Source organism: Vicugna pacos, chromosome 19 (assembly GCF_048564905.1).
Source record: "Vicugna pacos chromosome 19, VicPac4, whole genome shotgun sequence".
Classification (NCBI taxonomy): domain Eukaryota; kingdom Metazoa; phylum Chordata; class Mammalia; order Artiodactyla; family Camelidae; genus Vicugna; species Vicugna pacos.
In genome coordinates this window covers 26,355,857-26,379,274 of record NC_133005.1, presented here as the reverse complement: position 1 = coordinate 26,379,274, position 23,418 = coordinate 26,355,857, and the positions used below count along the sequence as shown (strand labels likewise).

General features: G+C 52.6%; 3 protein-coding genes and 1 long non-coding RNA gene across 6 annotated transcripts in view; 3 read left to right on the top strand and 1 right to left on the bottom strand.

Annotated features, from left to right (window-relative positions):
- Window positions 1-181: 181 nt before the first annotated feature.
- Window positions 182-6,199, top strand: EIF6 (eukaryotic translation initiation factor 6). 3 transcript variants are annotated; one of them, XM_015237863.3, is made up of 7 exons: window positions 182-319; window positions 532-650; window positions 784-869; window positions 2,417-2,592; window positions 3,157-3,333; window positions 3,534-3,715; window positions 5,917-6,199. In XM_015237863.3, exons 2-7 carry the CDS (start codon window positions 544-546, stop codon window positions 5,924-5,926), a joined length of 738 nt encoding a protein of 245 aa, XP_015093349.1. In that variant the 5' UTR covers window positions 182-319; window positions 532-543; the 3' UTR covers window positions 5,927-6,199. The 3 variants fall into 3 exon arrangements, with proteins under 3 accessions (XP_015093349.1, XP_031543748.1, XP_031543749.1); XM_031687888.2 differs by having other exon boundaries at window positions 194-348; XM_031687889.2 differs by lacking the exon at window positions 182-319 and adding an exon at window positions 321-438.
- A 574-nt stretch (window positions 6,200-6,773) lies between these two features.
- Window positions 6,774-8,610, top strand: MMP24OS (MMP24 opposite strand). The gene is made up of 2 exons (XM_072944105.1): window positions 6,774-6,918; window positions 7,003-8,610. Exon 2 carries the CDS (start codon window positions 7,006-7,008, stop codon window positions 7,210-7,212), a length of 207 nt encoding a protein of 68 aa, XP_072800206.1. The 5' UTR covers window positions 6,774-6,918; window positions 7,003-7,005; the 3' UTR covers window positions 7,213-8,610.
- MMP24 (matrix metallopeptidase 24) overlaps window positions 7,962-23,418 on the bottom strand; it is a 42,981-nt gene continuing 27,524 nt past the window's right edge. Inside the window, exons 5-9 of the mRNA XM_072944098.1 lie at window positions 18,756-18,917; window positions 16,535-16,749; window positions 14,248-14,386; window positions 12,547-12,813; window positions 7,962-10,640 (exon numbers count right to left, since the gene is read on the bottom strand). Of these exons, the coding sequence (XP_072800199.1) occupies window positions 10,303-10,640; window positions 12,547-12,813; window positions 14,248-14,386; window positions 16,535-16,749; window positions 18,756-18,917 (1,121 nt within the window). The 3' untranslated portion in view covers window positions 7,962-10,302. The remainder of the gene's footprint in view (window positions 10,641-12,546; window positions 12,814-14,247; window positions 14,387-16,534; window positions 16,750-18,755; window positions 18,918-23,418) is intronic.
- The window catches only part of LOC140687419 (uncharacterized), a 76,590-nt gene continuing 70,579 nt past the window's right edge, over window positions 17,408-23,418 (top strand). Inside the window, exons 1-2 of the long non-coding RNA XR_012061699.1 lie at window positions 17,408-17,483; window positions 22,610-22,724. This is a non-coding gene — a long non-coding RNA (uncharacterized lncRNA). The remainder of the gene's footprint in view (window positions 17,484-22,609; window positions 22,725-23,418) is intronic.

The window sequence follows — 23,418 nt, the reverse complement described above, 5'->3', positions numbered from 1 at the left end:
TGGCTCCTCCATTCTTTTTTTTTTTTTTTTTTTGGCTCCTCCATTCGTATGCCTCACATCTCGGTCTCGGTTGATTGTAACCCCCTACAAAGATGAATGAATGAATCAAGGAATGAATGCGAGCTTGCTGAAGGCGGAGCCAGGACGGGTCGCGACGCGGCCACTTGCAACCATAGAGTCCGCCCAGAGGCTGGCGCTAGAGTGGCCGCATGCGTGGCGGCGTGCTCCCGGCTCTCTCGGAAGTCTCCCAGGGAGGAGGCGGAAACGGAACTCTAACCAGGACCGAGAAGGACTGTTGCCGCGTGTGGAGGCTCACCTGGTGAGCGGTTGTGGCAGGACACCGGAAGGGTCAGCTCGGGGCGTCCTGGGTCGTCAGGAGTGGGGGCCTGAAGATTCGGGGCCAAAGAGCCTGGAGGGGCGTAGTGGGCGGGACCCGAGGTCTGAGAGCCGAGAGGGGCGGGGTCGTGGTGGGGCCTGACGCGCGGAGGGGCTGGGAGAGGATCCGCCGGCCCTGAACTTCCTGCCCTGCAGTCCCCAGGCTTCATGGCGGTCCGCGCGTCTTTCGAGAACAACTGTGAGATCGGCTGCTTTGCCAAACTTACCAACACCTACTGCCTGGTGGCCATCGGAGGATCAGAGAACTTTTACAGGTGGGAAGGGAGCCCCAGGCTGGCGGGCAGTGTGTGGGTAGGGGGCGGGAAGAGGTATTGGGAGTCGGGGGCTCCGGCAGAGTGAGGGCTCTGGCCTTTCGGCCCCGTGACCACCGAGTCCGTCTCCCTACAGTGTGTTCGAGGGCGAGCTCGCTGATACCATCCCCGTGGTGCACGCGTCCATCGCCGGCTGCCGTATCATCGGGCGCATGTGTGTGGGTAAGCCAGCCCGAAGACGCCGAGGGAGGGAGTGGAGCTTCCCAGAACCTTTAATTGTACTCAGGACTCCGAGTGACCCAGGGATTTCCAGGCTTTCATCCATTATCTCCGGAGATTACAGAAACTCTCAGGCCTGGGCTGGACCCAGTCAAGTGTCAATAGATCAGGGACAACTTCTGGTGAAAGCTTCTGGATCATAGCAATCACAAATAACAGTAAGGGCTTTCAGTTTACACTTGTTTCATTCCTTCTTCACGAATATCCAGAGAGGTAGGAATTATTGGCCAATTTGACTCATGAGGAAGCTGATGCTCAACCCAAGTGATTCACCCAGGACCGCACCTAGTTTGATGAAAGATTGGAAAGTCATTTCTCCTCTGGCACTGACTCTGGGCAAGTTGTATCCTCTTCTGAGCATCCATTTCTGCCTCTAGAAATCGACAAACTAAGATTCTGAAGCACATTGTTCAGCGATCCATTTAAATCTTAAATTCCCTTTACCATGCCACCGGGTACCCCTTTACCTCTCAGCATTGTGGACTCTGATCATTGGTCCTTTCTTTGAGTGGGATCGGTCTGCCTTTATTGCCACCCCTTATTTCTAGTTCTGCTAATTGGGGCCATGTAAGACTTTGTTCCTTTGTTTTTTAAAATAAGCCTGGACTCTGAGTATTTTCTTATTTAGGCAGAATACTCTTATCCCTAACCATGACCTTTGGACTTAAAGTTAGTTCTTAGATAGCAAGGGATAACTTATCCTGACTGCTGATTTTTTGTTTTTTGTTTTTTGATGGGAGAAATTTATAGTTCAGGAGTTCAGAGTTGTGTCCTTGCAGAGATAGGCAGAGGTTAAGTCATTGTTGTCATAATATAATTGTAGTTCATTCATGTTGCTGTGTGTTGTGTTTTGTGTAAGTATACCACAGTGTGTGCATTCATTCTGTTGACAGTGGGCACTTGGGTAGTTTTCACTTTGGTCTGAGTAGTGCTGCTGTTTTTTTTTTTTTTCAGTGGAAAAATGTGTGTAATTTTATTGGATATATAATACCTAAGAGAGGAGTGTCACAGGGTATGTGAATATTCACAGTAGTAGATGATACCTGATTACCTGAAGTGGTTGACCAATTTACAGTCCTATTGCTTGCTGTATATCTTTGCCAACACTTGGTATTGGCTTTGTTTTTAAAAATTTATCAGCCATTCTGGTAGGTGTAGAGTATTACCTCAATTTTTAAGTAGCAAAATATACGACTAATGCCCAAGAACCCTTCCTGTTAGTGCTGTCCTGCCCTGGTTGATGATGGCGAATTGGACAGGGTGTGTTGGGACAGATTCCTAGGCCATCTCTTGCCTGTCCAGTGGGATTCCTGGTCCCTCCCCGGGGGTTGTATGAATCAGTGGGTTGGAGGACTGGAGTCTGAGTCTAAAGCTTCCCTGGGGAAGCTAATTGGGTTGCGTTGTAACCTCAGCCTCCAGTGCTCAATAGGTGTCTTGTGTATTCATGGTCCATCCTTGCCCCACCCCACCCCCAATTTGGGTCTCTCCAGGGAACCGGCATGGTCTTCTGGTACCCAACAACACCACTGACCAGGAGCTGCAACACATTCGCAACTGCTTACCAGACTCAGTGCAGATCCGGCGGGTGGAGGAACGGCTCTCAGCCCTGGGCAATGTCACCACCTGCAACGACTATGTGGCCTTGGTCCACCCAGACCTGGACAGGGTGAGGCAGCCCAGCTTGGCCCAAGAGTCCCAGGATATTAGCCTAGTCAGTGGTTAGCCACTGTTCTTACCTCTTAAGCAGGAATTAAGGATATCTCTTGTGGTTTTTCTTTATACCTGGGCTCTTGCAGTTTAGGTACTCAATGGAATAGTGATATTAGAGGCCTTCATGGTGATGAAGGTGATCATGGTGTGATCAGTGTCAGAAAGAAGCTGAGGAGGGTATTAATCCTTCAGAATCGGGGAGGTTGACCCCTTCAGTCCTGCAGCTGAGGCCAAGAGAGAAGATTGACAGTTGAACTCTTGAGTATGGGTTAGACGGAAGGAGGGTGATGTGGAGACCAGCCTCTGGCTCTGTGGGGCATGTGTGGATATTAGGGGCTCCATAGCCTAGACTCTGCTCCAAGATGTATCCCCACTTTTTCTGTGTGAAACTTCCATGTGCAGCTACAGAGCTGGAATGAGGAACTTAGGGAGTCACACCCTGGGTGGGTGTGGGTGTGGAGGCCCTGGGTTAGTTGATCTGCTTGTTCTAGGCATTGAGCACAGTGCCTTTGACTGACAGGAAACAGAAGAAATCCTGGCTGATGTGCTCAAGGTGGAAGTCTTCAGACAGACAGTGGCTGACCAGGTGTTAGTAGGAAGCTACTGTATCTTTAGCAATCAGGGAGGGCTGGTACATCCCAAGACTTCAATTGAAGACCAGGATGAGCTGTCTTCTCTCCTTCAAGTCCCCCTTGTGGTAAGCATTCCTGTTTTCTGACTTCTGTCTCCCGCTGGGGTAGATCCCTTGGCCTGGTGTTGGGGAATATGGGTTATGACTATCCCAGTTTGGAATTGGGTCTGTGGGTCAGGGAGCAGGGTTTGGGGAGAGTCCTTATCAGGAAGTGGAGAGACTTTGGCTGTTGGGACCATGATTCACACTGAGCTATCCCTTGGCAGGCGGGCACTGTGAACAGAGGCAGTGAGGTGATTGCCGCCGGGATGGTGGTGAACGACTGGTGTGCCTTCTGTGGCCTGGACACAACCAGCACAGAGCTGTCAGTGGTGGAGAGCGTCTTCAAGCTGAATGAAGCCCAGCCTAGCACCATTGCTACCAGCATGCGGGATTCCCTCATCGACAGGTATCTGGGCCTCTCTTATTTTGAGGGGATGGGTGGGAGATGCCACCTAGAATGGGAGCCACACTGTATTCATACCAGTAGGTTCTGTATTCATACCAGTAGGTTCTCCTCGCGTGTGAGGCCACATCCGCACACTGCCAAGCAGTCATAGGACACAGCCAACAAGCATTGCCCGAGTATTTGCCCATCCTCAGCTTTGAAGACCTTAGCTCAGTGTACCCCTTCTCTGGCAAAGCTTCCCTCTGGTCCATCTTATTTTATCACTGACCACATTGTTTTGTAGTTTATATCCACATGTGTGTCAGTGTACCTAGCCAGTAGTAGCCAGAGACAGAAAAACGCTGTTTATTGAGGGAAGGAGAGAAGGCTGCTCTTAGGAACTGAGGAGACCCCAGGTGCGTAAGGGACTTGGGGGGGTCGGGTGGTGGGGATTGCATGAAAATCACAATCACCTGGATTTTTGTAGGTTAAAGAAAGAGCACATTTTTGGGCCCTAACCCTGGAGATTCTGGGGAATTACTTTCTAGAATCTCTTCTTCCCTTGAAAGAAGATATTTAATCCCGCCTCTCTCATCCTCCATTTAGGGTATTTCTCCAGGCATGCCATACCCAGCTAGCACAGAAGTCTATGAGGATAGAAACCCTAAAGTAGAGCAGGTACCCAGTTACAGACTGGGACAAAATTTCCCTTCACTTTCCTTTCTTCATTCATTCAATCACCTGATACTCATTCAGTCCTGTGGACAAGGCACCATGTGGGTCAGTCAAGCAACTTAGTGCTACGTCCTGCTTCCGAGGGACTCAGTATTGCAGGGGAGAGAAGATGTAGTGGCCACACATAACTTAGCTACTCCAAAGAAGAAATAAAAGGTGCCTTACATGGCTTTGGAAGCTCCCATAAGACACTTTCTAAAATCCAGGAAGGTTTCGTGAAGGACACATCATTTGGTCTGGGCTTCAGGGAATGAGTACTTAATTGGATATACAAAGCTAGAGTGAGGAAGCACTTCAGACAGACCCAGAGATGGGGAAGTGTGGAAGGTGTAAAAGGAAAAGGTTCTATGCCTAGAGTGCTGAGGACTCTGCCCATGTCAAGAACTTTGACCATAGGCTTGTGTTTTGACCTCTGGTCTATGTTTTGATACTTGTTAACATAGACTCCTGGCATTACTTCTCAGATTCCCTCAGGCAACCATGTTTGGGTATTTTAAGAACCTTCTCTGGGTGATTCTGATGGGGGCAGTTTGAAGATCACACTGACAAACTCTGTGGTTGGCACTGGAGAGCAGTTGAAAGGGTCTGCACAGGAAAGTGGTACCGGTGGTTTTGTCATTTGTTTAACAACTTCTTTTGGAGCACCTACTGTGTGCCATACAGTAATGATGTGGTGATGAATACAGTATATCCTCCCTTTCTTTCTGGAACATAAACTCTCATAAAGAAAGCAGCACTTCCACAATTAACTAATTAAAGAACAAAACAAAAAACTTCTTTGCAACCTAAGAACAGGAAGAAATTTCTGTAACCTGATAACTGGTATCTAGTAAAGAAACTACAGCAGATATTACATTTAATGGTGAAACTTCAGAAACTGCCAGGCAGAATTGCCTACAGTCAGCAGCACTGGTCAGCATTGCAGTGAGATAGATAAAGAAATGGGTATTGGAAGAGAAGAGAAAAAACTCATTAGCCTCGTTTGGTTTTGAACTGATGAATTTGAGGTACCTGTGAGACCTCACAAGGAAGGTGTCAGGAAGGCAATTAGAAATATGTACTTTGCTTTTATAGTCATGCACATAATTATCACCTCCAGGAAGAATGTTGTGGCCCCAGCCTTGCCACTGGGGGGTTTGTGGCCTGTGCATGTCCTTCCCCTTTCTGAGCCCCCTTGTTTCCTTGTCTGATGTCTATTGGACTTGACCTCTCAGGCTTTGATTTATAATCAGTAATGGATAGAATAAATTACTGAGTTGACCCACCTGAGTGGAGAAGGAGTTACTTTTAGCTTTTAAGCATTGAGAGTTCTAGACTGGATTGTGACTCAGGGGAGCAGTGGAATCTGGAAGGGGCTGTAAGTGTGGCTCTTCAGAGATGAGCTGGAACAGAGGTCCTGGGGTAAGGGTGGAGGCAAGCACCTTGAGAATGGAGGGTGAGATGTGCTTTGTGAAGCACCTACTGACAGTGCTCCTTTCTCTCTCTAGCCTCACCTGAGTCACCTTCAATGCTGTTCTGTGGGCTCCTGGCTCTGGACCCTCTCCGTGTCCCACCCAGTCTGTCCCGGATGTTGGCAGGGCGGTGGCAGAGAGCTCACTGGGACTCAGTGGCTGGTGCCCAGCCCTTCTTCACCTGTGCCCATCTCCTGAATCTATAGTTACTACTAGTTACTGCAAAAATCTGTCACATCATGCTGGCTGGCTGGCCCTGTGGCTTCTGGCTGAGCACTCTTCTGTTCTGTACCACCCCATTAAAGGGCAGCTTCCTCTGGCCATTCTCAATGTGTTGTTTGGGGACCTTGGCCTGCACCCAGCCCCCCACCATTGTTCCAGAGGGAAGGTGGTGTAGGATGCACACACACTTAGTTCTGCAATCTCCCACTCCACTCCGCCCATTATGAGATGAGTGGTTTCATCCCAGGGCAAGAGGAAGAAGCACTGTCTGCTGTGGTTCTTCCATTTTCCACACAACTTCAGCCTCATCCTTTTGGATTCCAAAAGATGAGAATCTGTTTCAGCTCTTCCCTGGGCCAGTTTGAGTCCTGTAAGAGCTCCGGGGTACCTGGCTGTAGGGCAGTCCTGTCCTCTTTGACCCAGGGTGGTTGGAAGTTGCTGGCCTGACTTTTAGGTGCCCTGAACAGCCTCAGACTAATCTGGGCAGGCCCTTTCCTTCCCTTAGGGCTTGGTTGGGCGCAGAGCCAGGCTGGAAAGGCGGTGGTGCCTGGGGCCGCTCCAAGCATTTTCGAGCTGCTCTTGGGGTGGGGGTCCCGGGACTTTGGGGCAGGTTTGGCCGGTTGCTGGTGAGTGGGATCAGGTTTGTTGAACCCGGCCCTTGCGCCCTGAAACTTTCAGTCCGGGTGGCCGGGGGCGGGGTCGTGCGCGGTGACGTCAAGCCGTCAGCCCCTCCCAGGCGTCGCTACGCAGGCGAGCAGAGCGTGGAGGCCGGTGCAGCGCTGGGATCTTACTGACCCGCGGCTGAGGCGGCGCGAGGTGAGGGGTGGGCTGGGACGGGCCGGGACGGGCCGGGGGTGGTGCGCGGCAGGCCCCACACTTGACCGGCCTCTCCTCCTGCAGAACATGGGCGCTCAGCTAAGCGGCGGCCAGGGCGCGGGGGAGCTCGCGCAGCCCCAGCCCCGGCCCTGGCCCCAGCCCTCGGCGCCTGAGGGCCCTGGGCGGCCCCAGCCCTCGGCGCCTGAGGGCCCTGGGCGGCCCCAGCCCGAGCCCAGCCCCTGGGGGCCGCTGGACGACGTGCGCTTCCTCATCGTCTGCACCTCCTGGTACTGACTCGCCGTCCCCCGCAGTTACTACCCGTCGCCTCTGGTCGTTCCGTCCGCCTCGCCTGGTCGGGCCCTTGTCTCTCCCCACTGCCGGGTGTTTCTCGTCACCTTCCCCCACCCGGAGACGCGCGGAGAGTCCGGGAGCCCACGGGGGACTGCAGGAAGCCTCTGCAGCCGCGCCTAGGGGCACCGTCTTGCCTCTGGCCCCTCCCGCTTCCCCGAATTTTGTTCGCTTCTCAGCCAGCACCCAGACCAGCTCAGACCTTTATGCTCGTCCTCACACCACAGTTTCTCCAGACGTCTGGTTCCTGGGGCCGTCTCCCTCGTCACTGGCTTCCAGAACCAGGCCAGGGCTTTTGGTAAGAAGACTCCAAGGCTGCGGGCATAACCTCACCTGTCTGTCCTTTCATGCTGAAAACTGGGCTCTTGCTTTTGTTCCTGGTCATGGCACCATGTACCTTGACCTCAGAAAAGACCTTGCCACGGTGACCCTGCCCATACTTCTCCTGCAGGGGCTTGTTCCACCACGCTGGGTGCCATCCTGGTATTATCAGCCTGTATTCCTGGGACCCCAGTAACAGTGGGCCTCCAAGGCCAGCCTTTTGGAGATGGGGACATTTGATTACTTGGCTGGCAGATGAGATGCATGGGGCAGCTCCCAGATACCACAAAGTGCCCTGTACCTCTTCTCCCAGAAGCTTCTTAACGTCACTCTTAGAACCCGATCCTGTACCCACATCCCAGGGAAGTGACACATTCTGTATTTTTGTTTTATTTAGAAATGATTTAAAAAACATTATACAAAGGCTGATCAGTTTAAAATGTGACTGACACTGAAATGCTGTGATGTTCCCCAGATTGAGGGGAGGCTGGGCTCTGGGGCCCCCAGTGCTTTGCCCCTCTGTCTGTCTGCCCTGTCCCGGGATGATGGACAAACAGATGACACAAGGCAGGAGAATCCATGATTGGAAGCCTCCAGGCTGAGCCCTCTCTGGGTCTGGCCCTGCATCCCTCACATCTGCAGCCTGGGCTGCCTGCCTCCATCTCCTGCTCTTTCTCAGCTGACCTTGGTAGTACCAGGAGCCAGTGGGGAGCCTGGGGGGCCTAGAGCTTTCAAGAAGTGAGAGCACCAACCTGAGGAGTGGAGAGGAACCAGAAAGGGGAGAAGGGAGGCCAAGAGAAGATGGATAAAAGAGACACTTCTGATCTCATCTTGGACCCTAGAAGGGTCCATCGGTGAGAACTCAAGGCCCAGCCAGCCCGCTTGGGTGGCCTGGGCAGGTAATGGCCTCTCTGTGCTTCATTTGAGGGCACAGTGAGAATTACCCTTGACCTCCCAGGGCATACATGAGTTACATGTGCGTGGACAGGGGTGAGCTAATAAAGTGCTTTGCAAAGTATAAAACACTGTACAAACCTATGAATCACTAATATCTCCGCAGTTGTTGCCCACCCGCCCCAGGGAGCCCGCCCTTGGCCAAAATGAGAAAAAAACAGAAGGATGATGACAGGGAACACAGTGGACCCATGTAGGTGCCTCTGGGACAAGAGCGATTTTGCTTGAGACAGCTCCCAGGGCAGCAGGAGTCCCTGTCTGCTACAGGTTAAGCGGACCCAAAGCCCAGAGGCCACAGGGTGGGGGCAAGGCCCAGGGTGGCATCTCAGGCCTGGTAACACCTGAAGACTGACACCTCCCCTTGAATTTGGCAGAGAGCCAGTGGACATCGCTGAACCCATTGGTCTTGCCTACGGCTCCTCAGTGACATGCAGGGCTTCCTGTTACTGGGCTGGAGTGAGGCAAGCCAAGCCCTCAGCATTCCTGCTGGAGACAGTGAAGGGCAGGCCCCTAGGCTTGGGGCTGCTACCAGTTGCTGGTGCCCTTTCTCAAGAAGCAGTGCAGGAAGAAGGGCCCAGTGAGCTGGGTTAGTGAGGGCCAAACTCATGGTATAAACACTGCTTCTGGGCTGAGAGATTGAGTCTGTCTCAGGTAGTCTCAGAGCGTGGGCTCAGCACTTCAGAAGGCTGCCCTGGGCCCTTACCCCAAGGCCATGAGAGTGTTGGCCTGGAGCCATTTCTGTCTCACCTAACTAGTCAGGCTGAGCCCCTAGGCCACAAGTCACAGGCTGGAGCAGGGCTGGGGACTAGGGGAATGGGGAGAGAGGTGGGGCAGTAAGGATGGTTAAAAACTCAGATCAGCCTCCAGAGGTGAGGTTAGCTCCTGCTCCAGCCCGTTAGCCTCATTAGCAGGGCCCAGCTCCTGGGGTGTCTGGGCACTAGAGTGGCCTTAGCAGCACCTTTGTCCTTATCGCTGGAAGGGAGGGCTGGCCTCATCACCAAGACAGTCACCTCTAATTCACCTAAAGCTTCAAGCAGCCTTTGCAGAATGGGACTTTAAACAATAGTGACAGGACATTGAAATATTCACGACGTGACAGGTGGGTCCTTGTCAGACCCAGCTGGGCCACAGCCCTGCCTGCAGCTTGTGACCCTAAATCCTGGGTCTCAGAGGAGACCCTGACATGTGGAGCAGGTTTCCTGAGGGATCTGCTGTTGCCAGCAGGGGAAACCCAGACTTGTTGCCCACTGTGTTGGCAGCAGGGGTCCTGTAGCCTTGGAGGACAGTGGGGTGGGGGTGAGGGGACATCTGACCAGCAGGTGTTGGCAATGGGGGACCAGGACTGGTGGCATCTCCCAGATGGGGCTGAGAGTGCTAGAGCTGGTTTCCCACAGAAGGTGCTGGGCCCAGCCAGGTATGGAGCTGTAGTACCTCATGGACACCACAGGACGCAGTGACAACAGGGCCTCTTCCTGGCATGGTCCCTGCTTCCTATAGGGCCTGACTTATTCCCTTGCTAGGGAACAGTTTACCCAGGACAGAAGGCTGGCAGCTGGGTGCCAGACACCCACCCTGGGGCACAGCCACCATCACTCCCTGCCCCACGCTCAGCCTAGGCCAAGGCACCACCACTTCAGCTACATGACCCCTGGCCTGGGGCCCTGCTGGCCCTGGTGGGCAGTGGCCACAGCTGCCCCTCAGACCCTGGTGAGGAAGGGCCTGGCTGGCCAGACCGAGTGGACAGAGAGGGCTCTGGGCTGCTCACACCCACTCCTGGACTGGCCGCTTATAGTAGGTGACAGGCTGAGGGCCTGCCTTGGTCTTGAACTGGAAGATGGTGTAGACCAGCACCAGGATGCAGAGGGACAGGATGCAGGGGATGACCACAGCCACTGCGTTCACAGAGCCTGGCACGTCGTTGATGGTCACCATGATGTCCACGTCATCCTGGGGCAGCCGCCGCTCCTTGCGCCGCTCCACCTCCTTCTGGTTGCATCCCATCCAGTCACGCAGGATGTTGCGTGGGTAGCCTGGCTCCACGCTCAGTTTCTGGTTGTCAAATTTCCAGTAGTCCCGGCCCTTGTAGAAGTAGGTATAATCTGCAGAAACACGGTCCAGTATCACCACTCCTAGGCACTTCCCTGCACCTGCTCTAGGCCACTGTGATAGGGCATAGGGTGCTGTGGCAGCGTGGAGGAGGGGCTCCTCTCCCACCCGGGAGGAGCCCCAGAGGAGCCCTGAAGGAGGGACGGGCACATGAGGTGGTGGGAGTGGCGTACTGGAACACTTGGAGGTGGGAGGTGTGCAGTGCTTGGTATACCCTGCAGATAGTGTGGCTGGTCATGGAGTCTGACCTGCCCAGCTGCAGAGGGGCACCCAGGACCTGGAATAACCCACTGTCATCTCAAAGGTCCTGGGGAGTCACTGAGTAGAATTAGTAAGTTCAGTTCGTGCCTCCCAGACAGGACCCTCCTCAGTCTGGGGGGCACAGCTCTGTCGTACTGTGCCCATCCTCCCCACAGCCCCCTGACATGGGTCAGATCAAGCCCCCAACTTAGGGCTTGGACAGCACTGTCTCCATAGCTTTAGGGCTGAGCCAGCTCCTGCCTAGGCCAAGGGAGGCAGTGAGCAAGACTCCTCCTGTCAACAGTGGATGCCACCTCTTTGTGATTATCAGTGATTTTTTTGGCTTGGCACACATGAGTTTGCAACACAGATTGCAGGGTTGCTGGGACCCTGCTGGAGGAGGGGCTGGAAGGAAAGGAGGCAGCAGAGCTTGGCAGCCACCACAAGCCCCACTGCAGCAGCTTTATCAGCCCAGCCAGTCCACGAAGGCAAAGCAACTCTCCTGTTGGCTGGCTCCCCACCCTGGCTGGAACTTTCATTGGCTTAAGTTCTTGATGTCGCCTGTCTCTGAGGTTCCCCAGAGAGTGAGACCATGTGTGTAAAGCATCAGGTACACAGGAGAGCCACCAAATAGCAGCTCTGCCCCTGTAGCTGTTGGCTTTCTTAACCAGTGACGTCTCCTTGGAGAGCCCTTCCTGATGACCCTCTCTGATGTGGCCCTCTGCCTACATGCTCTCTCACAAGTGCTTTCCCTTATTGCATTTGTTGCCACCTTATTTGTTTTCTGCCTCTAGACTGGGAGCCAGGGATGCAATGCAAGTCTTGTTCCAAGCTCCATCCCCAGCCCTCCCACACAACCTATCTCTCAGTAATTATTATGAATGAATGACTCTTGTCATTCCATATAAACTAAAACACACTGACAAGATGATGATGATGATGATGATGACAGCTAAAACTTACACGGCATGGGCCAAGTGCTCTACATAATTTATCTCAGTCCTCACAAAGCCCTATGAAGTAGGCACCATTATTACCCCATTTTATAGATGCAGAAATTAAGTGATTTGCCCAAACTCATAGTAAGTAGTGGAGGCAGGATATGAAACCAGCCAGACTGGCTCCAGTCTGTACTTTTGACCAGATCATTGGAGATGGATTCAACAAACATTCATGAATACCCACTCTGCACCTGGCAAGACCCGACCCCTCCTCATGAGAAGCTTTTAGCCTCATGGGGATAGAGGCTGTGAGCCAGCCTGGCCTGCAGGAGGACCTTAGGAAATGTCTCATAAATGAAAAAGGCTTCTCTCTCTTATCTTCAAGCCCTGTGAAAAAGCACCTTTGAACTACCACATCCATTATTTCAGGTCTGATAACGCGAGGAACTCGTAGAGTACATCTGAGGACCATTGTTAGAGAAATACTGTCTGAGGAAATTAAGTCAGTCTGTGAAAACATCTCTCTATTGCAAAGCATCCCTGCAGATGAGAAGTTATGACTTGGTAGCTGGTAAGAGAGGATTAATTTACTGTGTGAACATGTCTTTGCCACCAGGCAGTGTTTCTCAAACCTGGATACCCTGAGATTATGCCCGCAGGCCCCGATGAGACCCACATGAAATTAGACCCCCCCCAACCTGGCCAGACCCTTACGTACATCCTTCCTTGCTGATGAAGGCCCCTTGGGGAGCCTGTGGGATGCCCTTCCACACGGTGATGGGCTTAGGGTAGCCAGGATCTGTGGCTCGCCGCTCCTCACTGTAGCGCCAATATCGCTCGCCTTTGAAAAAGTAGGTCTTGCCCACAGGTTCCCAGCGCAGAGCTGTGTCGATGCCTTCTCGGGGCAGACAGCTGCCCAGCTCCCCCAGGCTGTGGGGGTACCCAGGCTCCACTGTCACCTCCTTAAACACCCAGTACTTGTCACCTGTGACCAAGAAGATCCAGGTTAGCTGTCCCCAGCATTCACTGGCAGAGGTTGTGGCTAGAGCCACTTGCCCATCATCCATGTGCTTGAAGTCATTCATGGAGCCAGATTGTCAGGGGAAACAGGCCTAGACCTGCTTGATCCCTGCGGCAGAGGCTTGGGCCCCTTGGCCCAGGCAGAGCTCGGGGCAAGAAGCCAGAATCTAGTCTCAGATCCCAAGCTACTCGGCCCATGCTGCCCAGGCTCGGTGACCCGCCCTCTTTTCCTTTCATGTGACTTGCTCCTTTCTTCTCTCTGGGTGACCTCAGCCTCTCATGTATTCACACACATAGTATTCCCCCGACCTTCCACCAGTGACACACAAATCTTGAGGCTGTGGCCCACAGCTGCTCTCCCAGTGGACCTGGCACCAGACCCAGGACCCTGATCGCCCACCGGCCTCTGGGCATCTCCAAGTCAGCTTCCAGAATTCCTCATCTCCCCTACGGGCTCCCTCCCTCACCAGCCTTCTGCCTCCCAGGGCCCCTAGGAAAGTGGCATCACCTTTGACCTTCTCTTTCCTTCTCCTCTTGGCACTCAGCCTCTCACGAGGCCTGGTTAATCTTCTAGCCTCACTGCTCCTCCCTGGTACAGGCCTTACAGACTCTCTCTCCTCAGCTCCAGCAGCCATCTCAGAAACGGCCTCCCCGCCTCTGCCCCAGGTGCTGCCTGCCTCCTGGCTCGCTGCTGCTCAGAAACAGTGAGTGAACTTCCAGCACTGCCCTAATGGATCAAGGCCACGGTCTGGCCAGGCAACCAAGGCTCCTGAGGACTCTCCCCCGACCACCTTTCCGGGCCACTTCCCACGGCTCTCTGGCGGGGCTTCATGGCTGTCCCGTGGGTCTTTTAAGCCCTTTGAGCTGCCCCTTTGCCCATGCCGCTCATTCCTCTTGGGATGCTTCCCTTGCTTCTCACCGCCTCTCTGTATCTTGCCCTTCTGAGGCCTGGCCCGAGTCGGGATAACTGAAGTGAGACAGCCTAGCACGGGGTGGGCCTGCCATCCAGCTGGCTCCCCCTTCCCCTTCCCCGACCTCTCCAGCCTGTGTGACCGCTTCCCTCCAGGCTCTTACGGAACTGACAGTATGGCCTTCCATGGAGCACTGGATGGTCTTCAGTTGCCTGGACCACCTTCTACTTCATGTGGGTGAGGTTTGTCGCCCCACCAACTTTGGCACATACAGACCCTCAACAACCACACTCTGACTTGATTTCCCCAGATTATTTATTGCCTGCCTGCAGGGATCTGTCCTGTCAGAGGTCAGCGTCTCTGTTAGGGCTAGAAGGACCTACGCAGGGCATTTGCCTCTCACCCTGCCTCTTCCAGTTTACAGGTGGAAAAGAGGGTCCTGAGAAGGGCAGGGAACCCTCCCAGTCCCTCCATACAGGCCACATTACCTTTGAAGAAAACAAATCTTCCATCAGCCCTTTCATAGGCTGCGTCTATGCGGGCAGGCAGGCCCTTCCAGAACTGCTCAATCTGCATGGGGTAGCCCTCCTGCACCCGGTTATTGCGCAGGCGCCAGAACCAGCGATCCTGGGGGTTAAGTGAGGAGAGAAAGAGGCATAGCCTTTGAATCCAGTGATCTCAGCCTGGGGCTGAGACTCCAACAACCCAACACTTTCCCCTGGTCCCAGCCTTGCAACCTTCCATGAAGTCTGTCCATTTACAGCTTCTAACTTTCAAAGCCCTATTTGGAAGACAGAATGCTCATCAACTCTCTTCATGTAAGGCTCCTGAGGATGCTTGCTGCCCAGCGGGCCTTGAGACAGAGCCAGCAGATAGGCCTGGTGGGAGGAGAAGTGGAGGAGCTGGAAGAGATGATGTCAGGGCCTGGGATGACCACATGAGGGCAGCGGAGAGTCACTGACATCAGCAGGGCCACACCCCAGGCTGTGGGAAGCAAGGGGTAATTGCTGAGCCTGGGCAAAATGTGCTCCTCATGGCTGGCTCCATTCAGGGGGGCAAGGACCATGGGAAGTAAGCTGTGGAAATTTCCCCAAGACCTCCACTTACAGCTGCATGACCTGGGACCCAGTACTTAAAGAGCTTCACCTGCAAATGGGGGCAATGACAGGGGGTCAGATAAGAGATTATAGGTGAAGACCCTAGAATAGAACAGGGCATGTAGTTGGTGTTGAGAAAATGGCAGCTTAATAGGCCAAGAGTGTGAATAAAGCCCTCCCCCCAAAACTGGTGCCTTGTCCCACTGCAGCCCCTGGATGGTAGGCAGTCTGGGTGAGGCCTGTCACCTCCCAGGACCTCAGTTTTCTTATGTGTAAATGTGAGTGATAAAACCCAGACTTGCCTGGGAACTGTTTGGTTGGAGGATCCAAGGATGCAGAGGAATGAATGTGGTTTGTAAAAGATGGTATAAAAGCTAGAAATGATTTGGTCTTTTTTGGGGAAGGTATTTTACAAAGCACTTTCACATCCAGTGTTTTAAACCTCATTTTGACTTTCACAGGCCCATGTTAAGTAGATTTGAGATACACAGTCTTAAGGAAGGCCAAGTGACTTTCCTAGAGCCATTCAGTGAGGGCCAGACTGGGGCTGACCCCTGTCACTTGATTCTTGTGGTCAGATCCAAAGCTTGGAGGATTCCACAGGGGAGTAGGGCAGCCCTCCACAACCACCCTGTATGACAGAGATATGCTTCCCAAATCCCCTTTAGTGGAGGCCCTCTTGCCGTGGTGGCCCGGAGTGTGGTCAGCAGGCAGTTTTCCACTGTAAAACTCTCTGGGTTGGCCTCAGCCTCAGAGAGCTCCCCCAAGGTCACACCCTTCCTCATCCAATGACTGGATAAAGTTCCAGCCATTTAGGGCCCAACATGGGACAACTCTGATGAGCCATTCTAACTCCAGAACTCCCTGTGGGGGTGGCCGGGTCTGCAGTGGGCCTAGTTGCTGCTTATCTTCTCCTCCTGCCCAGTCCTGCTTTCTCCCCCTCCTTCCCACAGACATGGGTCCTAAAGGTACTCCTTGGGGGAGGGTAATAGCTCAGTGGTAGAGCACCTGCTCAGCATGCACAAGGTCCTCGGTTCAATCCCCAGTATCTCTAGTAAAAAGAAATCATAATAATACCAAAGATACTCCCTGGTCACAATCCTGCATCCCAAACACTGCCTCAGAGTCTGCCTTCCTGAGAACCCAGCTACAATACACAAAGCAGGCTGACCCCAAGTCAGTCCATGGCTAGAGTGACAGGAGCAGGACAAGGGACAATATGTAGCCTGGCCAGCTTTCTGTCAGGAACCAACCTCAGCCCTGGCAGGACATGGAGACAGACTCAGACACCGCTGCGTCAGTCCCTACTCCAAGCCACCATCTTCACAGCCATGACTCATTTGATCTTCACATACCCTTCATTAGAGAAGTGACTCCCCAGCTTTCAGGTGGAGGAACTGGGGTCCAGACAAGGGAGGTGACCTGCTCAGAGTCACAGACCAGAAGCCAGTCTCCAGCACTTTTCCCCAGCGTTAACCCCTGGGAAGGGGCAGGGTCACCACTCTTCCCCCCTCCCTCTTGGAAACAAGTCCATTCACCCAGCAGCACCAGAAAGAGACCCTGTGTCCTGGCCTCTGGGCCAGCTCCCATCCAGGCCCCTTAACAGGTCTGATCCCAGAGTAGCAGCCTTCTGCTCCATGGTGGGGAAAGGAATGGGAGGGGAGCACCTAGGTCCTACCTTAAACACAAACATCTCGCCCCGGAAGAGGGCCACTGTGTTGAAGTTGCCATCACAGATGTTGGGCTTGGTGCCCGGTGTAGATGGCCGGTCCCCCAGGGGTGGCCGAGGGGGCCTGGGCTGGCGCTCATGCTTCCTCTCCGATGGTGAGTGGATCCTGCGGACGGGGAGCGTGGGGAGGGGCCTTGTGGGCTCCAGGGGCTCGGCAGGGGGTCCTGGAGAGAGGGTCTGTGTCTTAGAGCGGGGCCAGCCATTCCCAGCCTCCCACTGCCACTGCCTCATCATCACCCAGGCAGCTCTAAGACATGTCCGTCACACTCCAGCCTCCAGCCCCCTTTCCCTTTTTTTTTTTTCCTTCCCCAATCTTTGAGAAAATAGATGAAAATAGCCATTAAATAGGAACCCTCCTCTTTCTATCCCTAAATCTGGTATCTTCTTTCTTCTCTCCTGTTACAAGAGAGAACATGTCCCTTCTTAGGCTCAGTGACCCATACGCTCTTTCTCTGCTCCCCTCTATATACGCTGGTCCCATTTCCTCACTCCCCTTCATTCTTTATCCTACTCCAAATGGCCCCTGCCCCATCACCTACTGAAACTGCTGTCAAGATCACCAATGATCTCCATGTTGCTAAATCCAAGGGTTATTTGACTCAGCTTTGTTGTTAGTATGAATCATCCAGGGGTCTTGATAAAATGCAGATTGTGACTTAGAGGGTCTGGGGTGGGGCTTGTGATTCTGCCTTTCTTCAGGCTCCCAGGTGATGCCAAAATTGCTGATCTGGGGCCCACACTTTGAGTAGCAAGGTCATAGAAACATTTTCCTTGAAACACTCTTTTCTCTTTTCCAGAACCCTGGACTGTCTTGGTTTTCCTCCTACCTCCCGGACTGTTCCTTCTCAGCCTCCTTTGCCAGCAGCCTTTGCTTATCCACCCTGCTAGAAAAGCTGAGGTACCCCTGGGTCCTCTTCTCTTTTTTTCTCTGTTTTGGTCCTGAGGTCAGTACTTCTCAATTTGGGCTAAGGGATCACCTAGGGAGTTCTTATAGCCCCTGATATTCAGGAGACACCCCAGACCAATTAAAGCCAAATCTCTGTGGGGTGAGGGCTGGGTATCAGTATTTTAAAAATTGAAATTCCAAGGTGACTCCAATGGGCAGCCAAGTTGAGAATCTCTGCCCTAAGTGATCTCATCCAGGTTCATGGCTTTAAAGACCCTCTATGTTAGAGCTGTCTAATAGGATGTTCTGTGATGACATAGATCCTCTATATCTGCATCGTCCAGTATAGTACCCTCTAGCCACATATGGCTATTGAGTACTTGAAACAAACAACTAGGTGTTAGTGTGGCAGAGGAAATTTAATTTTATTTAATTCTAATTAATATAAGTTTAAATTTAAAGAGCTGCATGTGACTAGTGGCTACCGTATTGGACACCAAAGATCCCAAATCAATATTCCCACCCAGATCTCTGACATACAGAGGTCAGCCCTATTACTCCACAATTACAAAACCCAGAAGCCTTGGTGTAATCCTTCCCCTCACCCTCATGTCTAATCTATCAGCAAATATGGTCCATTTTATTTTCAAAATGCTACCACCCCATCCAGTTCTCTGCTGCTTCACCTATGGAGAGCCTGCCCATCCTCCAGACTTTGAGTGGGGCCACCTCCTCTGTGTGGTCCTCAGGGCCTTCAGAGGGAGACTTCCTCTTATATTCCATAGCCTGGGGGCTGTGGGGGCATGTGTCATGTGGACATGCATTTGCTTACTAAACTGGGAATCTTCCCATCTCAACCGTCTTGACAAGAACCTCTCAGATCTTATCAAGATTGTCAGCCTAGTCTCTCATTTTTTCTAGTTTAAGAAAAAAAGCTCTGGTAATAATACTCATCATTTTGTATCACCGTTACTTGTGCAGATGTGTGAATCTCTTGGCTAGGGATGGGACCCCTTGAGTGTGAACCACAGGAGGTGGGAGGGAGGTGTGTGGAGGGGGAGTGGGTGGCCCTCTGCTCACTTTTGTCCCTCCCAGTTGCAGCTCAGACCCTCCCCTAGGTTTCCCAAGTGTGCAGGAAAGGAGGGCGGGAGTAGCCTTGCCCTCTCTGGTTAAGCAAAGACGTCACAGGCCTCTAAAGGCCAGACAGCGATCAGAGGCACAGCAGCTCCCCTGACCCCCTATCCCAGCGCCGAGGAGCCGCGGCCCCTCTCCCTGGCCACACACCGTAGATCTTCTGGATGCCCTGGAGATCATCCTGAGGCAGCTTGAAGTTGTGAGTCTCCATGTACTGGTAGAAGGGTGCCATGATGGCGCTGGGGTCGTTGGAGTGCTCCAGTCCCAGCGCATGGCCCAGCTCGTGCACTGCCACCAGGAAGAGGTCATTCCCTGTGGAGAGGGAAATGGAGAGGTGCCCAGGGCGCCCACTTAGGTGTCTGTCAGTCACAAGCATAAGCCTTGTATCAGGCCTTATGCTGGACACTGGGATACAGAGAAATCAGACCCATCCCTGCCTTCCAGAACTCTCTATATAGTGGCAGATAGGGACAGAGAAACAAAATTAGTGCTCCAGGTGCTTCACTAGCTGTCTCTAAGGGTCGAGTGAGGATTCAAAGGGAAGAGTCAATGAAGGAAGGAAAGAAAGATGTTCAGGGAAAGCTTCATAAAGGTGAAGCTTAAGTTGAGTCTTGAAAGATAAGAAGTTAGTTGGGAGGATGGATTCAGGGGTAGGGGAGGGAGAGCAGTGGGGGTGGCATTCCTGGCAGAGGGCATGCCTTAAACAAGATCCAGGGACAAGCAGTTTCATTCCACTTGGCTCTGGAACAAAGCTGGAGGGGAGGGCCAGAGGGAGATGAGGTCAGCTAGGCTGGCAAGCAGGGCTCTGTGATGCTATGCAAAGGAATTTGGATTGGCTTCTTGGCCAGTGGGGGGTTTAAGCAGGAGTGGGGGTGGTGACATGATGAGGTCACTCTGGTTGCAGTTGGAGAAGGATTAGAGGGTGATGAGACCAGAGGCAGGGGCATCAGTGGGGTCAGTTTGGAAGCCAGTATGAGGGTCCAGGTGAGAGATGAAGTGGGCCTGTGCCAAGGTGGAGGGAGTGGGACTAGCAGAGGGGAGTCAGGGGGCGGCAGGCTGAGGTCATCTTCAGAGACCCAGGGCAGGCAGGGCCTTGGTTGTGCAGCATCTCAGTCCTGAGAGAACTGAACCGCGGCCAAGATCAACACAGGGATTCAAATGCGAATGGAAACAACAAGGTTCAGGTGCTGAAAGTGGGCCACGGATAATCCCGAGTGTGAAGCTGAGGAAGCAACGTGGCGTAGTGGTCATCAGCATGGACCCCTGAGCCAGGCAGGTCTTGTTCATTTCCAGCTCTGCCCTCACCAGCTTTGTGAATCTGGCTAGATTCACAATCTACCCTCCCAGCCTCAATTTCCTCATCTGTACAATGGGGTTGTGTGAGGATTGGATAAGATAATTCATGTAAAGGGTGTGACAGTGCATGGCAGCTGTTGTTACCATGCACAAGACAGAAGTGTGGTGCCTGGAACAAGCCCATTGCCCAGAAAGGAAGCATAAGGACACAGGAGTTCCAGCAATCAGATCCTCTTAAAGCCCACTCCCCTGAGCTTCTGGATAAGGCCTGGGACAGGGCCAGGCCTGACTCGGGGGGGATTAAGTAGCACCAGCTTTGTGAAAGAAATGCGAGGGGCAGGGAGTTGGACAGGCTGTCGAATCAGCAGTCCTGACCCCTGTATGTCCAGTTATAGACTCCTGCTTGCCTTGACCTCTGGCATCTGAATGCCCCTTAAGCCCTGCCTCTAGAGCCCAGCCCCGAGGCACACCACAGCCCATTCCTGCCACCTTGAAGTGCAGGGGAGGCTGCCAGGAGCCCAGGAGGTGGTCAGGAGTCCTAGTGCCCACTCTGGCCCCAGTGTCACTGGCAGAGCTACCCTACCCTAGCATGGCTGAGGGCCCATGAGGGTCAGGTGAGGCTAGAGATTGTGTTTGTCCTTCCTGGCTAAGGTCTTGGGAAGGGGGAAGAGCCCACGGGGCAGACCCAGTCACACACATGCATGCCTCCTGCTCTGCTAACACCACCGGTACCTTCGGCAAAGGGGGGGATAGGCAAGATCAGCGCAAGGTTGGCCAAGAGCCTGGGGCTGGCCTTCTGCTGGGGAAGGGCAAGCTGGCACGAGGATACCAGGCCGCCCCCAGTTCCTGCCTGGTCCCTCTGGCAGCGGGGAAGGGTGAGCTCATCTTTGAGCTCCATCCCAAACAAAGGCAACTGCTACGGCCAGCGGAAGGCAGCTCTGCTTCCTGGGGTCCAGTTCTGGCTCTGCTCCTGGACTGTCCTTCGACCTGGGACAAGCTGTTTGGGCCTCTGTCTCCTGACCAGGCTCTTCTTCAGGGGCCATCCACAGGGAACTCAGCTGGGAACTAGGAAGCAGGGTTCTGAGCTCCTGGCGAGACTCTAAGCCTTTGTCTTCAGCCTGTGTCTATTACTCTGTTAACCTCCGTGCCTGGGTATCTGCAGAGAACAGGAGTAAACCCTTGAAGGAAAGGGGCCTGTAGGTTTGTTCAGGGACCAAAAGGCAGAAGAGAGCTGGAGAGGTGGCATCTGTTGCTCAGAAACCCGAGAGACCTGTTAAGTAGGGGCTGCTCTAGGGAGCTGGAAGGAGAGGGGAGGGGCAGGAGAACTCCCTGGAGCTTGTAGGGGAAAAGCAGAGGGATGGAGAAGACCCCAGTGCTTACTTAATGGGCAGCAGGCTGTTAGGGGCTTCACTCCCCAAGAGGGTGAGAGGCAGAGAAGCAGAGTGGTCAGAATTGCAGTCCCTGAGAGCCAGACTGCAATGAGTCCTGGCTTTGCCATGTCCTAGCAGTGTGACATTTCAAATCTCTTCCTCTGTAAAACGAAGGGACCAATGGTACCTTCATCATAAGAATAGGGTGAGGATTCATGAGGCAAGGTACGTAAAGCACTCACACCACCTCCAGGAACAGAACTATCACTATCACTGTTAACTAGCAGGGTCATGAGCTGTGTGTGAAGGACCAGCATCCTCAATAGGGAGAGTACCTGTGAGCTGGGAACTCAAGTCCTTGGTCCTCCTAGCAAGCACCCAACAGTCTACTTGGCTACTTAAGTGTACCTTGTCTCTGCTTCCTTCTGTTCTCTTATAACCTTCATCTTTGGTGAGTCCCATCTCATTGACTCCTGCAACCCACCAAAAGGTTACAGCATTTCCCTTTGCCTCTATTCTTTTGCCAGTGCCGCCCCATCCACATGGAATAGCCTTATTCCTTCAAAGTTCAGCTCAATGCCACATCCTCCAGGAAGCCTTCCTTGATTCCCCCCACTGGCAGTGAGTGCTTGCTCCTCTACACTCTCCCAGCAGTATATATGAACCATCTTTATGGCACTGACCACTTTCCATCCTACATAATAGCCAGTAGCACATTCCCTTCTGCCCCAGGACTATGAACTCCTTGAGGGAAAGCTCTGTGCTTGATGAGGTAAGGGGCCAGCAGTCTGAACAGAACAGTGCCAAATGTTCAGTGTTTTTCCAAGCATGGTCTTAAAACCATCTGTAGCAGCACCAATTGGAGTGATTGTTAAAAATTCAGATTCCTGGGTTTGAGCTAGCTAATGCCTTCTTTGGACGAAAGTCAGGACTTTGCTCTGGAAAACCAAGCATGAACCATCCAGATGCATCTCATAACCACAGCAATAAACCCCTATGCACTGGAATGCAGCCACTGCCCTAGGACAGCTTTTGGAAGGGGAGGAAAGGAACCAAGAGTGATTGAGCACCTGCGTATTGTCTCGTTTAATTTCCGCATAAACTCAGCGAGGGGGAGAGTGCAGCCTCTTGGGAATTTTTTGTTCCTTGGCTTCCCCCCCCCCATTCTTCTGCCACTCACTAACTGTGTGAACTTTTTAACCACTCAGAACTTTACCTTCCTTGTCACCCAGCCCGGTCAATCTCCCAGGGTGGGGAAGAGTCACAGAAGTAAGTGCAGAAGGACTCTCCCCTGTGAAGGGCTGGTCTCGATGACTCTTCCTGTCTCTCCCGTTCCAGGGTTGGGCTCCTTCCCCAGCAGAGCTTATTGAATTCTGCTGACTTCACTGCTTGACTCATTGGAAAGAGATGAGAACAGAGGATGCCTGGAAGACTCCCCAAAATCAGCTTAAAGGTATGGTGGGTCAGGTCACCCTTCACACAGACTCCAAAGTGGTGGAGAATCAGAATCAGCTTTACATTCTAGTGGTCCTCCAGAAGAGCCTTTTATTTTTATTTTTCAAAAAAAGGCAATATTTTATTTTATTTTTATGCTCTTTTTACTTCAAATCTATTCTTTTTTGATTTATTTTTTATTTTTTGGGAGAGGTAATTAGGTTTATTTAATTATTGTTTTAATGGAGGTACTGGAGATTGAAACCAGGACCTCACGCATGATAAGCACGCACTCTGTCACTGAGCTATATACCCTCCCCACCAGGAGAGCCTTTTAAACCCAGGTGGAGGAGATTCTGATTCAGGAATTTGGGGTTCAAGCTCAGGCAACCTTTTCAAAATAAAGTTCCCCAGGTGAATTTTACAGTGGTTGGATTAGGCGGACAGGCTTGAACCAACTGCTCAACCGTAACATCATTAAAAGTGGGACAGCCTACATCACACCTGCTTCCTGAGGTGATGCAACAGGGAGGAGCAGCACCACCCAGGAAGCGTTCTTGCCAAAAAAGTGAATCCAGTCAGGCCTGTAGATCTAATGACCGAAATTCAGGATGTATGGGGAAGAGAGACATGTTAAAAGTGAACCTGAATCTAGTCAAGCCTGAATGACTCTACTCAGGACAGATGACCCAGTTTCTTCAACAAATTTATGG

What these genes read in the sequence shown, in the direction of transcription:
- MMP24OS (XM_072944105.1), top strand. Translation starts at nt 7,006, where the DNA reads ATGGGCGCTCAGCTAAGCGGCGGCCAGGGCGCGGGGGAGCTCGCGCAG.
- EIF6 (XM_015237863.3), top strand. Translation starts at nt 544, where the DNA reads ATGGCGGTCCGCGCGTCTTTCGAGAACAACTGTGAGATCGGCTGCTTT. An exon ending in GGATCAGAGAACTTTTACAG is followed by an intron (nt 651 to 783) that starts GTGGGAAGGGAG and finishes GTCTCCCTACAG; the next exon opens with TGTGTTCGAGGGCGAGCTCG. An exon ending in TCCTTCAAGTCCCCCTTGTG is followed by an intron (nt 3,334 to 3,533) that starts GTAAGCATTCCT and finishes ATCCCTTGGCAG; the next exon opens with GCGGGCACTGTGAACAGAGG.